Source organism: Jaculus jaculus, chromosome 5 (genome assembly GCF_020740685.1).
Source record: "Jaculus jaculus isolate mJacJac1 chromosome 5, mJacJac1.mat.Y.cur, whole genome shotgun sequence".
Classification (NCBI taxonomy): Eukaryota; Metazoa; Chordata; class Mammalia; order Rodentia; family Dipodidae; genus Jaculus; species Jaculus jaculus.
The window spans coordinates 6,044,040-6,057,558 of record NC_059106.1 but is presented as its reverse complement, the minus strand read 5'-3'; the positions used below and the strand labels follow the sequence as shown (position 1 = coordinate 6,057,558).

The 13,519-nt window shown below is 43.1% G+C and overlaps 1 protein-coding gene across 2 annotated transcripts in view; it reads left to right on the top strand.

Moving 5' to 3' along the window:
* Nucleotides 1–13,519, top strand: part of Wdr33 (WD repeat domain 33) — a 110,535-nt gene that overhangs the window by 14,932 nt on the left and 82,084 nt on the right. For both annotated transcript variants that reach the window (XM_045150191.1, XM_045150190.1), the window contains exon 2: nucleotides 9,941–10,164. In XM_045150191.1, coding sequence (XP_045006126.1) covers nucleotides 9,961–10,164 — 204 coding nt within the window. In that variant the 5' untranslated portion in view covers nucleotides 9,941–9,960. The remainder of the gene's footprint in view (nucleotides 1–9,940; nucleotides 10,165–13,519) is intronic.

Genomic DNA, 13,519 nt, shown 5'->3' with positions numbered 1-13,519 from the left:
TATGATTGGGTTATTTCACTTGATACAAAATGCTCAAGGATCACTCATGTTGTAGCATGTGACAGAACGATTTGATGCAAGTCTCACATTCCTTCAGAAATTTGTATGACTCCCAGAATTAATTGGTTGGTTGGTTGGTTGGTTGGTTGGTTTTCTTCCCTCCCTCCCTCCCTCCCTCCCTTCCCTCCCTTCCCTCCCTCCCTCCTTTCCTCCTTCCCTCCTTCTTTCCCTCCCTCCCTCCCTCCTTCTTTCTTCCTTCCTTCCCTCCTTCCCTCCTTCCCTCCTTCCCTCCTTCCCTCCTTCCCTCCCTCCCTCCCTCCCTCCCTCCCTCCCTCCCTCCCTCCTTCCTTCCTTCCTTCCTTCCTTCTTTCCTTCCTTCTTCCTATTCCATGAACCAACCATGGCCTTGGTTGTGACCAAATACCTGACCAGAAACAACTTTACAGTTTTTGGTTATAGTCCATACGGTGAGGAAGGCATGGCAGCAGTAGCATTAAGCACAGCCAGTCACATTGCCAGAAGTTCCTGAGTTCTAGGTCAGCCCAAGACTACAGAATGAGTTCTGGGTCTTGAATCTTGAAAAATAAAAAGAAAATGAAAAGAAGACGAGGATACTCATTATCTCAGCTAAAATATAATGATCATCATTATCAGTCAATAAATTGCAGGAATCATCAACAATATGCCATTTATAGCTTGTTTTGTTTTATTTTATTTTTTAGTTTTTCAAGGTAGTGTCTCGCTGTAACAGCTCAGGCTCACCTGGAATTCCCTATGTAGTCTCAGGATGGCCTTGAACTCACAGGGATCCTCCTACCTCTGCCTTCTGAGTGTACCTTGCCTGGTTTGGGTTTTTATTTTTAAATTGATGGATAATATCAACATGTGTGGGTACGTGTATGGTTATGCCAAGGTGTCTTGCTGCTGCAAATGAATGCCCATCTGGCTTTATGTGGGTGGCTGGGGAAGTGAACCCAGGCCAGCAGGTTTTGTAAGCAAATGTCTTTAACTGCTGAGGTATCTCCTCAGCCTTCCCCACCCGTCCCCCACCGTGCTTGGACATTGATGTCAGTTCTCAACTTTGTAGTAAAACTTCTGAATCTTTGGCTAATGCTCATCTAAATTGCATGAAGCATTAATAAGTTGACTTTTGGATTGAAGTTTTAGAATTAGTTGAGTTTTAAATTTATTTCAGATTATTTATTTTTTATTTATTTGAAAGAGAGGCAGATGAGAGAGAATTGGCATGCCAGGGCCTTCAGCCACTACTAACATACTCCAGATGCATGCACCAGTTTGTGCATTTGGCTTACGTGGCTACTGGGGAATTGAACTTGGGTCCTTTGGCTTTGCAGGCAAGTGCCTTAGCCGCTAAGCCATTTTTCCAGCCCGTAGTTGAGTTTTAGATGGATTATTTTCCTGTAAGAAATAAATGTAGTTTTGTATTTTAGTATTTTACTTGTAGATATGCTTTCCTGATATTCTAGTCTGAAGTATATGTTTGAGAAGAATTTTGGACTTTAAAAAAAATTTTATTTGTTTATTTATCTAGAGTGCTAGAGAGAGAGAGAGAGAGAGGGAGAGGGAGGGAGGGAGGGAGGGAGAGAATGAGAGAGAGAATGAGAATATGGACACAGTAGGGCCTCCAGCCACTGCAAATGAACTCCAAACGCATGCACCACCTTGTCCATCTGGCTTATGTGGGTTCTGGGGAATTGAACTGAGGTCCTTTAGCTTTGCAGGCAAACACCTTAACTGCTCAGCCATCTTTCCAGCCCTGGATCTTTTAATTAATTAATTATTATTATTATTGTTTTGTTAATCTGAGGTAGGGTGTCATTCTAGCCCAGGCTGACCTGAAATTCACTATGTAGTCTCAGGCTGGCCTTGAACTCATGGGGATCCTCCTACTTTAGACTCCTGAATACTGGGATCAAAGGCATGTGTCATTATGCCTGGCATAGAGCAAGATAGAGAATATGAATGAATGAATGAGAATGGATACACCAGGGCCTCTAGTCACTGCAAGGGAACTCCAGATGTATGTGCCACTTTGAGGAATAAAACTTGCTGTGGTTATGCACCTTAACTGCTGAGCCAGCTCTCCAGCCCTGGATTACGTTTGGTTAGGGGGAAAGAAAGTATATTCTGGTATGCTGAATTAATGAAAGAGAGGGCTTAACTTCGTTTGTTTCTTTTCTCATATACCTCAAAATTTTCTGTTTTTTAAAAAATTCATTGTATTAAGCAGAAAGACAGAGACAGACAGACAAAGGTGGGAGGGGGAAAAGAATGGGCACCCCAGTGCCTCCTGCCTACGAAATGAACTCCGGACACATATGCCCCTTTCTGTACCTACCTTTACATACGTACTGGGGAGTTTCTCTAGTTTTAAAAAAATACTTTAAAGATTTTATTTTTATTTATTTGAGACGGAGGGAGGGGGAGAGAGAGAGAGAGAGAGAGAATGGGCACACTAGGGCCTCTAGCCACTGCAAATGAATTCCAGACACATGCACCACCATGTGCATCTGGCTTATGTGGGTACTAGGGAACCAAACCTGGGCCCCTAGGCTTCGCAGGTTAGGTGCCCTAACCGCTAAGTCATCTCTACAGCCCGAGGTTCTCCATTTTAAAGTTCAAATTTCCTTAATTTTTTAATTTCTGTTACCACTACCACGATTTACAGGGGAATAATATACTTGATGTAATGAAAGAAAGACAGACAAAGACAAAGACAGACAAAGCTATAACAGATGAAAGACCTCAGGAATGTACATCTAATTGACACTACATTGCAGTTTATTAGTGTGCTTTGTGCAAACTGTGGCTGTGATAGTCTTGAACAAGAAGGGTTTCCTGCTTAAGCTGCAGTCATTTTTCTGTCCATAGATTATCGCTCCTTCTGAGGCAGATTTTTACAGTTCCTCAAATGCGTTTGGGATGATTTTCTCAAAAGTAACCTGCAGCTTTTCTGACAACTCCTTGCTCTCTCTCCTGCTAAGAACTGTAGCCCCTTTCTGCTGTTTTTTAAACCTTCTGCTACCATATCCACCACTTCCACCAACAGCTCCATAACTGCCACCGTAGGGACTGCCAGAGCTTCTTCCACCAAAACTGCCCCCCTTCATGGGTCCATAATTTGATTGCTGTTGTCCACTATAATTTCGGAATCACTGTAGCTTCCACCTCCACCACAGTTACCACTACCAAAATTTCCTCCTTTATTGTAACCATCATATCCTCCTCCTCCACCACCATATCTACCACTTTGGTTTCCATATCCTGGCCTACCACCACCATAGCCTCTTCTACTACGATAACCAGGACCACCACCATAGTTGCCACCATCACCTCCACCATAACTCCCTCTGCTTCCACCACCTCCACAGTTTCCACCACGACCCATAAAGTTGCCAGATCCATCTCCATGATTTATTTATTTATTTGAGAGGGACAGATAGAGGCAGAGAGAAAGAGAATGGGTGCACCAGTGCCTCTAGCCACTGTAACACAAACTCCAGGTGCATGCACCACCCTGTGCATCTGGCTTACGTAGGTACTGGGGAATTGCATATGGGTCTTTAGGCTTTGCAGGTAAGCCCCTTAACTGCTAAATCATCCCCCCCCCCCATGCACAGGCTGGCTGGCTGGCTTTGAATTTCTCTTTGAATCCTCCTTCCTTAGACTCCTTAGTACTAGGATTAAAGGTGTTTGCCATTGTTCTTAGTTTACATCGTAATTTTCTCTGCAAGCAAGCACCTTTAAACCCTGAGCCATTTCCCCAGCCTTTTAAGTTTCTTTTCTTTGTGTTTTTGAGAGACAGAGGCAGAGAGAGAGAGAGCGAGCGAGCGAGAGAGCACGCGTGCATAAGAGCGAGCAAGCAAGTATGGGTGCACAGGGCCCTCAGCCACTGTGAATGACCTCCAGACATGTGCGCCCCTTGTGTGCCTGTGCAACATTGCACACTGTGTCCATGTGCATCTAGCTTATGTGGATCTGGGGGTTCAAGCATGAGTTCTTACACTTTGCAGGCAAGTGTCTTAACTGCTAAGCCATCTCTCTGGCTCTAAATACATATATTTAAATTTTATTATTTGAAAGAGGGGGAGAAAGAGAGTGAGAGAGAATGAATGGGCATGCCAGGGCCTTCAGGCACTGGAAACAAATTCAAATGCATGTGCCACTATGCATCTGGCTTTTGTGGGTACTGGGGAATTGAACCCAGACTTCTAGACCTTGCAACAAGGGCCAGTACTCAAGAAGCTAAGATAGGATCTGTGTGAGTCCAAGAGCTAGAGCTAGGCCCTACCTTAAAAAGAACCTAGGAAGCAAGAGCAAAACAAACAAAACAAACATATACACAAAATTGCATTTGTTTGTGTGTGTGTTTTTTCTTTTGAGGTAGGGTCTCACCCAGGACAGGCTGGCCTGGAATGCACTATGTAGTTTCAGTCTGGCCTTGAACTCAGAGATCCTTCTACCTCTGTCTCCTGAGTGCTGAGATTAAAGTCACCACTGCTGTTTTTTGTTAATTCACTACATAGTCTCAGGCTGGCTTTGAACTCACAGCAATCCTCCTACCTCTGCCTCCTGGGGGTTGGGATTAAAAGCCTCTATTGGTGTATTTTTTCTCATCCATTTTGTCTTCAACTACAACTTTGGTAGAATCATATGGGAATAATGGAAAATAAGTTACTTTGTGAGCATTTGGCAGAATTATTCTTTTGGGAACTTGAGCTCACAAATAAAAACTAAGTCAGAATAGTGCAGTCTGCTCAACAGGCAGGTTAGTTACTGGACTGGCATAATGCGTTTCTTGCATAAATAATTTCTTTGAGCAGAAAGAGTCTTTGGAAGTTCTCTACATTAGCATTATTTAACACATTGAGAAAACAGATACAGAAAAGTTGGCTAGCTTGCTTGTTTTTGGACAGCAGTTAAAAGTTTGAAAATAGGCTGTGCTTGAGGAGTTCTTTATGCTTGCTGACAGAGACTGGGACCACCATTGAGTCTGGAAACACAGTTACGTGAAATTAAACCTGATAGTAAATCAGAATATGGCATTTATTTTAGGCACTTGATAAAACTGTGCTCATTGTTTGAGACTTTGAAGGTTTAAATGTAGGAGAGAGATAAAATGAATTAAATAGTTGAGGTGAAGTTTTCTTCTTAGCAATTTGAATGTTAACATAATATTGACTCACTGTAGGCAAACTTCAGTTTCTCTATTCCCACCCCCCTCTATCTTCCTTTCTCACCCTCTATCCTAGTTATTAGAGAAGCATGTTTAGCAGACAAACCTAACTTGTACTTGTAACTGGTTCTCGGTCCTGTACCTGGAGTGAAGACTGTAGTGAGTAAAAATGATGGCATTAATCTTTGGAAGGGCCAGATTCTTTGAATTTAGTTAATCTACTTAGAGTTTAGCCTATCCTTGTGAGCCCTGAAGGTAGCTTTAAGGTCTCTATTTCTGGGTAATTTTTCAACTTTATGTGTCAAGTTCTTTTTGTTTTTTGAGATAGGGTCTCAACTCTAGCTCAGGCTGACCTGGAATTCACTATGTAGTCTCAGGGTGGCCTTGAACTCCAACTTCTGCCTCCTGAGTGCTGGGATTAAAGGCGTGCACCATCACGCCTGGCAAGGTTTTTGTTTTTCACCTCTCACAGAAGGCCATTTTATGTCAGTATTGCTAAAATCTTTTTAAAAATATATTTTATTTATTTATTTGAGGGAAATAAAGAGGAAGAGAAAGAGAGAGGGAGGGAGGGAGAGAGGGAGAGAGGGAGGGAGGGAGGGAGGGAGGGAGGGAGGGAGGGAGGGAGGGAGAGAGAAAGGTATGCCAGGGTCTCCAGCCATTGCAAACAAACTCCAGATGCACGTGCCCTTTGTGCCTTACGTGGGTCCTGGAGAATTTAACCAGAATCCTTTGGCTTTACAGGCAAACGCCTTAACTGCTAAGCCATCTCTCCAGCCCATGAACTTTTTTTTTTTTTAATTATTATTTATTTGACAGAGAAAGAGGGAGGGAGAGAATGGGTGTGCTAGGGCCTCCAGCTACTGCAAATGACCTCCAGATGCATGAGCCCCCTTGTGCATCTGGCTCACATGGGTCCTGGGCAATCGAAGCTGAGTCCTTGGCTTTGCATGCAAACACCTTAATCACTAAGCCATCCCTTCAGCTCAGAACTTTTTCTTTTTAAAAATATTTTATTTTATTTTTTTACTAGAGAGTAAGAGAGAGAATGGGCATGCTAGGACCTCCAGCTACTGAAAACTAAATTAGAGGTGTGTACCACCTTGTACATCTGAACCTGTGTCCTTAGGTTTCACAGGCAAGTGCCTTAACCATTAAGCCATCACTCCAGCCTGGTAAAATATTTTGGCAATCCCTATTGAAGGAGAGTAAGGAGGTCTAGGCACTTTGATTGACCTTTACTACATTACAAGTTATTTACGGTAGTCATAGCCGAGGGCCTTGGTGGTTTAATTAATGCCCCCCCCTTTTTTTTTCTTTTGAGGTAGTGTGTCTAGCCCACGCCGACCTGTAATTGCCTATGCACTCTCATTGTGACCTGAACTCAGCAGTCCTGTGCCTGTCAGGTGCTGGGACCACGCTCAGTCGTTTTTGTTTTTAAATTTTTTTTTGTTTATTTATTTATTTGAGAGTGACAGACAGAGAAAGAGGCAGAGAGAGAGAGAATGGGTGCGCCAGGGCTCCGGCCACTGCAGATGAATTCCAGATGTGTGTGCCCCCTTGTGCATGTGGCTAATGTGGGTCCTGGGGAATTGAGCCTTGAACCAGGGTCCTTAGGCTTCACAGGCAAGCACTTAACTGCTAAGCCATCTCTCCAGGCCCCCCCCCCCCCTTTTTGAGGTAGAGTCTTAGGCTGACCCAATTCCTTCTGTAGCCCCAGACCAGCTTCAATCTCAAGGTGATTCTCCTACCTCAGCTTCCTTAATGCTGGGATTAAAAGTATGCACCACCACCCCCAGCTAATAAACAGAATTTTTTTCTTTTTACAGTTCTGAAGGCTACAAGTCTAAGATCTAACATGTAAAGCAGTGTTGTGTTTTGTGAGCTTTTGTCCTTGGTTTATTGTGTTTTCCTTACATGCCAGCTCTCTATCTTTATTGTCTCATCCTAATCATTTACATTTCCATCTTGATTAGAGGCCCCTAAGCCAAACATAGTCACATTTTCAGGAACTGCAAATTAGGGTTTCAACATAAGAATTTTTGGAGAGTTATAGTCCTTAACACCAAGAAGAAGCTCTGTTGTAAGATTGGCTTAGTTAATTGCCCATTTTTATTTTTTCAATGTACGTATGTATGCTTTTTTTTTATTGAGATAGGGTATGTCTTATATCTTGGGACTAGGGAGCTGGCTCAGCAGTTACAGGCACTTGCTTGCAAAAGCCTGCTGACTTGAGCTTGATGCTCTCCAATATCCAGTAAAGCTGCATGCAAAGTGCATGGGTCTGTGATCCCAGTGTGCCTGTGGCAGTGGAAGGTGGAACTAGGAGAATCCAGAGCTCTCAGGTCAGATAGAGCGGCATATTCCCCTGGAGCAGCAGAAGAGCACAGATACCTCAAGGTTGCCTCTCTGACTTTTACACATGCACCACAACACACACCCACATTATAAATACATCAATAATTAAAAAATCAGGGCTGGATAGCTTGCTCAGTGGTAAGGCTCTTGTCTGCAAAGCCTAATGACCCAGGTTTGATTCCTCAGTACCCATGTAAAGCTAGATGCATAAAGTGATGAATGGATCTGAAGTTTGTTTGCAGTGGCTAGAGGCCCTGGTATGATCATTCTACCTGTCTCTTTTCCCTTTCTCTCTCTCTGTTTGCAAATTAAAAAAATAGACTAGGGCTGGAGAGATGGCTTAGCTGTTAAAATGCTTGCCTGCAAAGCCTGAGGACCCATGTTTGACTCTCCAAGTCCCATGTAAGCCAGAGGCACAAGGTCCTCCAAGTGTGCAAGGTTGCACATGGGCACAAGGTGGCGCACGGGTCTGCAGTTTGTTTGCAGTGGCTGGAGACCCTGGTGAGCCAGTTGTCTCTCGCGCACACTTTCTCTCTCTGTCTCTCATAAGAAAATAGACTAAAATACCTAGACAGAAATTTTAGTAAAAATATGTTAATAGTTCTCAGTTTATGTTTGCCCTTTCTTCCATAGACAAACATATGTACCACCCAAAACTCAAAGCTATTATAAATTGTACTTTTTCTTCCATCACGCCAAAATTTGCAAAAAGTCTATTAGTACTTATTGCTCTCTGAATTTACACTGTCAAGTGTATTGATCTTGAATTTATTAATTATTGTGTGTAAGCCAGAGGACATCCTCAGGTATCATCTTCTGGAATGCCATCTATCTATAAAAATATATTATTGTTTGTTTATTTGCACCTGGGGTTAAGGTGAAAGAGGAGAGAATGGGCGGGCCAGGGCCTCCACCCATTGCAAACAAAATACAGATACATGTGCCAGTTTGTCCATCTGGCTTTACATGGGTACTGGGGAATTGAACTGGGGTTGTTACGCTTTGCAAGCAAGTGCCTTAACTGCTGATTGATCTCTCCAGCCCCTATCTAGCTTTTTTTTTTTTTTTTTCCTTCCCCTATCTACCTTTTTTGAACCAGTCTGTCTGTCATTGACTACCTGGAGCTCACTAGGCTAGACTGGCTGGTCAGCTAGCCATAGTGATCCTCTTGCCTCTGCCTCCCCAGCAGTGGAATCCCAGTGTACATTACCACATTTGGCATTTTTACGTGGACTGGTGATTAACTCAGTTCCTCACACGTGTGTGGCAAGCACTGTACCAATTCCTGTTGTCCCCTCCTCCCCTTGCCATATGTATTCTGGGGTTTGGATACAGTGCCTCATGTATGCTAGATCAGTTCTCTATTACTGAACTACATTCCAGCTCTCATTCATTTTTTAGAGTAATTTTTTCTTTTTAAAAATTTGTTAGGGATAGATGGAGAGAGAGAGAGAATGGGCACATTAGAGCCTTTAGCCACTTCACACGAACTCCAGATGCATGTGTCACTTTGTACATCTGGCTTATGTAGGACCCAGGGAATCAAACCTGGGTCCTTAGGCTTCCTAGTCATCTCTCCAGCCCATAGAGTAGTTGAAAGGCAGAAATGCTGCATCAAAGAAAAATATAAAAAATATTCACAGCAGGCGTGGTGGCACATGCATTTAATTCCAACACTTAGGAGGCAGAGGTAGGAGGATTGCTGTGAGTTTGAGGCCATCCTGATACTACATAGTGAATTCTAGGTCAGCCTGGGCTAGAGTGAGACCCCCCCCCAAAAAAAATTCACTTAAGGACTGAAGAGATGGCTTAGTGGTTATTAGGGCTTGCTACACATACATAAGGGCCTTGAGGGAGCCAGAGACCACTCAAGTTCAATTCCATAGCACCCATGCAAGCAGGTGGGCAAGTCCACATACATCTGTAAGTCCAGTTTTTTTTTTTTTTTTCCCCTTCAGTTTTTCGACTTAGGGTTTCACTCTAGCCCATGCTGACCTGGAACTTACTATGAAGCCTCAGGGTGGCTTTGAACTCATGGCAATCCTACCTTTGCCTCCCAAGTGCTGGGATTAGAGGCATGTGTCACCATGCCCGGCCTGTAACTCCAGTTTTGTGGTAGGGACATGTGTAGAACAAGGCTTGTAGTTAGGGGTTAAGACACTATCAGGAAAACAGGCACATGAGTGAAAAGAAGGCATCTGACATTTTCCTTTGGTCTCTGCACACATGTAGAGAGTGAACATCTGCACACACGTGAACTCATTATGTCACACATACATTATCCACACATGTGTGCATGAAACAAAAGTGTTCAAGTAAAAATGTTCTCAGGCACTGTTGTATTGCTGATACTTGTAGTAAATGTACATTTTCCTCTTATTTTAGTGTCCTAGAAGGAAAACAACATGGCTACAGAAATTGGCTCTCCTCCAAGATTTTTCCATATGCCAAGATTCCAACATCAGGCCCCTCGACAGTTGTTTTATAAGCGACCTGATTTTGCACAGCAGCAAGCAATGCAGCAACTAACCTTTGATGGAAAACGGATGAGGAAGGCTGTGAATCGCAAAACTATAGACTATAATCCATCTGTTATTAAATATTTGGAGGTAAGTTTGTTTTGAAAGTTTTCTAAACAAAGGGTAATAGGTATTCCTTGAAATATTGCTTGAGTTAGTGGTGTGAAGTGGAATTTGAGATGAGGCTATTTAAAGAGGATCTCAAGATGATCTAAATGTACCTTTTTTTTTTTTTTTTTTTTTAAAGGTAGAGTCTCACTCTAGCCCAGGCTCACCTTGGAATTCACTCTGTATTTTCAGGGTGCCCTGGAACACCCATGGATCCTCCTACCTCTGCCTGCCAAGTGCTGGGATTAAAGGCATGTGCCACCACACAGGGCTCTACTTTTTACTCTGTTCACAAATTATCTTCTGCAAATTATTTTTTTAATTTTTAATTTATCTGAGGAGAGAAAGGGAGAGAACTCCAGATGCATGCACCACTTTGTGCATTTGACTTTATATGAATAGTGGGGACTCAAACCCAGGCTGCAAGCAAGCATCTTTTTTTTTTTGGAGGTAGGTTCTCAGTGTATCTCCAGTTAACCTGGAATTTACTATGTAGTCTTAAGCTGGCCTCAAACTCACAGTGATCCTCCTCCCTCTGCCTCCCGAGTGCAGGGATTAAAGGTGCATGCCACCATACCTGGCGCAAGCAAGCATTATTATGATTATTTTGGTTTCTCGAGGTGGGGTATCATTCTAGCCCATGCTGACCTGGGATTCACTATGTAGTCTCAGGCTGGCCTTGAATGTACTGTGATGATCCTCCTACCTCTGCTTCTGAAGTGCTGGTATTTAAAGGCACGTGCCACCACACCCAGATTATTATTATTGAATGGGTGTGCCAGAACTTCTAGCCACTGTAAACAAACTTTAGATGGATGGGTTACCATGAATGTGTTTATGTGGGTACTGGAGAGTTGAGCCTAGGTCCCTAGGCTTTTCAGGCAGGTGCCTTAATCACAAAGCCATCTCTCCAGCCATATTTTTATTATTATTTTTTTGGTGGGGGGTTTTGAGTTAGGCTTTCACTCTAGTCTAGGCTAACCTGGAATTCACTATGTAGTCTCAGGATGGCCTTCAAACTCTGTGATTCTCCTACCTTTGCCTCTGAGTGCTGGGATCAAAGGCATGTGCCACCACACCTGGCTACTTTTATTTATTTATTTATTTATTTTTGTTTTGTTTTGTTTTTTTCAAGTTAGTGTTTCACTCTAGCTCAGGCTGACCTGGAATTCACTATGTAGTCTCAGGATGGCCTCGAACTCATGGTGATCCTTCTTCCTCTGCCTCCCAAGTGCTAGGATTAAAAGCATGTGCCACCATGCCCGGCTCCTATTATTATTATTTTTTTAATCTTTTAATTTTTATTAACATTTTCCATGATTATAAAAAAAATCCCATGGTAATTCTCTCCCTGCCCCCTGACACTTTCCCCTTTGAAATTCCTTTCTCCATCATATTACCTCCCCATCTCAATCATTGTCCTTACATATATACAATATCAACTATTAAGTACCCTCCTTGCTTCCTTTCTCTTCCCTTTATATCTCCTTTTTAACTTACCCTCTGCTACTAAGTATTTTCATTCTCACGCAGAAGCCCAATTCCTATTATTTTTTTGATGATCACATTTCTCTTCCTTTCTTTTTTTCTCATGGTAGGGTCTTGCTGCAAACCAGCCCCAGATGCAGGCATTTCTCTGCACCTTGCTTTATTTGCACACTGGGTAATTGAACCTGGGTTAGGCTTTGCAGGCAAGAGCCTTAACTGCTGAGCCATCTCTCTAGCCCTCCTAAGCTGTTATTTTGAGACAGTGTTTCATTATGTTGCCCAGGATAGCCTTGAACTCCTGGGCTTCAGTGGCTCTCTCACCTCATCCTGTTGAGTAGCTGGCACTATGGGCATGTGTCATCTCTCTTGGATGATAAATGATTAAGTTTAGAAATTGAATTTGTCAGGCTGGAGAGATGGCTTAGCGGTTAAGTGCTTGCCTGTGAAGCCTAAGGACCCCGGTTCAAGGTTCGATTCCCCAGGACCCACATTAGGCGTGCCCATTCTCTCTTTCTATCTATCTGCCCTCTTTTTCTCTCTGTCACTCTCAAATAAATAAAAATGAACAAAAAATAAATAAAGTACCCTCTTCACATTGTGGTAAATCATTAAGACAAATTCATTTTTTATGTTGTTTATTTTTTTATTTATTTGAGAGTGACAGACAGGAGAAGGGGGTGGGAGGGTGGGGGGAGAATGGCGCGCCAGGGCTTCCAGACACTGCAAACAAACTCCACAGATGTGTGCGCCCCCTTGTGCATCTGGTTAACATGGGTCCTAGAGAATTGAGCCTTGAACTGGGGTCCTTAGGCTTCACAGGCAAGCGCTTAACCGCTAAGCCCTCTCTCCAGCCCAAGAGGGTACTTTAATTTAGATCAGTCTTAAGGCAGTGGTTAAACCTGTAGTGTATTTGAAATAATAAATGAGACACTGGCACTGGGAACATGGATTTTCCCACTCCCAAGCTCTGAATGGTAAATTCTAGTCTGGAAAAAGGGCTCTGTTTACTTGAGGATTGAGCACCTACTCTAGTCCCATGGGTGGCACTCAGTGAAAGGCAAGGTTCAGGAGGTCTGCTTCAAATGTTCAGCTCTGTCCCTTTTTGAATGTTGTACATGTTAATGTTACTGTTCCATTCAGTGGATTTGGTCTGCTTTTTCTAGTGTAGACTAGTAGTTAAAGGCCTGTTTGCACATTGATCTCATTAGTGCCTTACATACACATGGCAGAAAAGAGTCAGGGGGGTAAGAGCAGATTTTACTCCTGTCCTTCCCCCTTTCCCTTTCTTCCTGAGGAAGGCACATAGAGAATGGGTGCACCGGGGCCTCCAGCCACTGAAACTCCAGACACATGTGCTACATGCCTCAGCTTTACATGGGTACTGGGGAATCAAACCCAGGTTTTTAGGTATTGGAGTCAAGTGCCTTAACTGCTGAGCCATCTCTCTAGCCCGTTTCCCCTCCTTTTCCTCCCTTCACCCATCCCTTCTTTTCTCTTTAAGACAGGATCTCATATTGGCCCTAAACTTGCTATGTATATATAATCTAGCCAAGGCTGACCTTGAATTTCTGATTTGCCTGCCCACACGTCCCAAGTGCTGGGATTAAAGCTTGTGTACTGCCACATTGGCTCATCTAAAGTGTGCTAGGAATGTGTCTTGGGAAACTAGAATTTGAGAAGAATAAAGAAGGCCAAAAGCAAGACTTTTGAAGGCAGTGGGGTTATCTTTTTACCATCACTCTGTTACCTTTGATTAAGGTATGGTTGTGAGAATGCATTGGTGATTATTAGTGTTGGATCAGTAGGGTTGGGACTAATTGAGTAAAGCCAGGAGAAAAATTACAAGCAT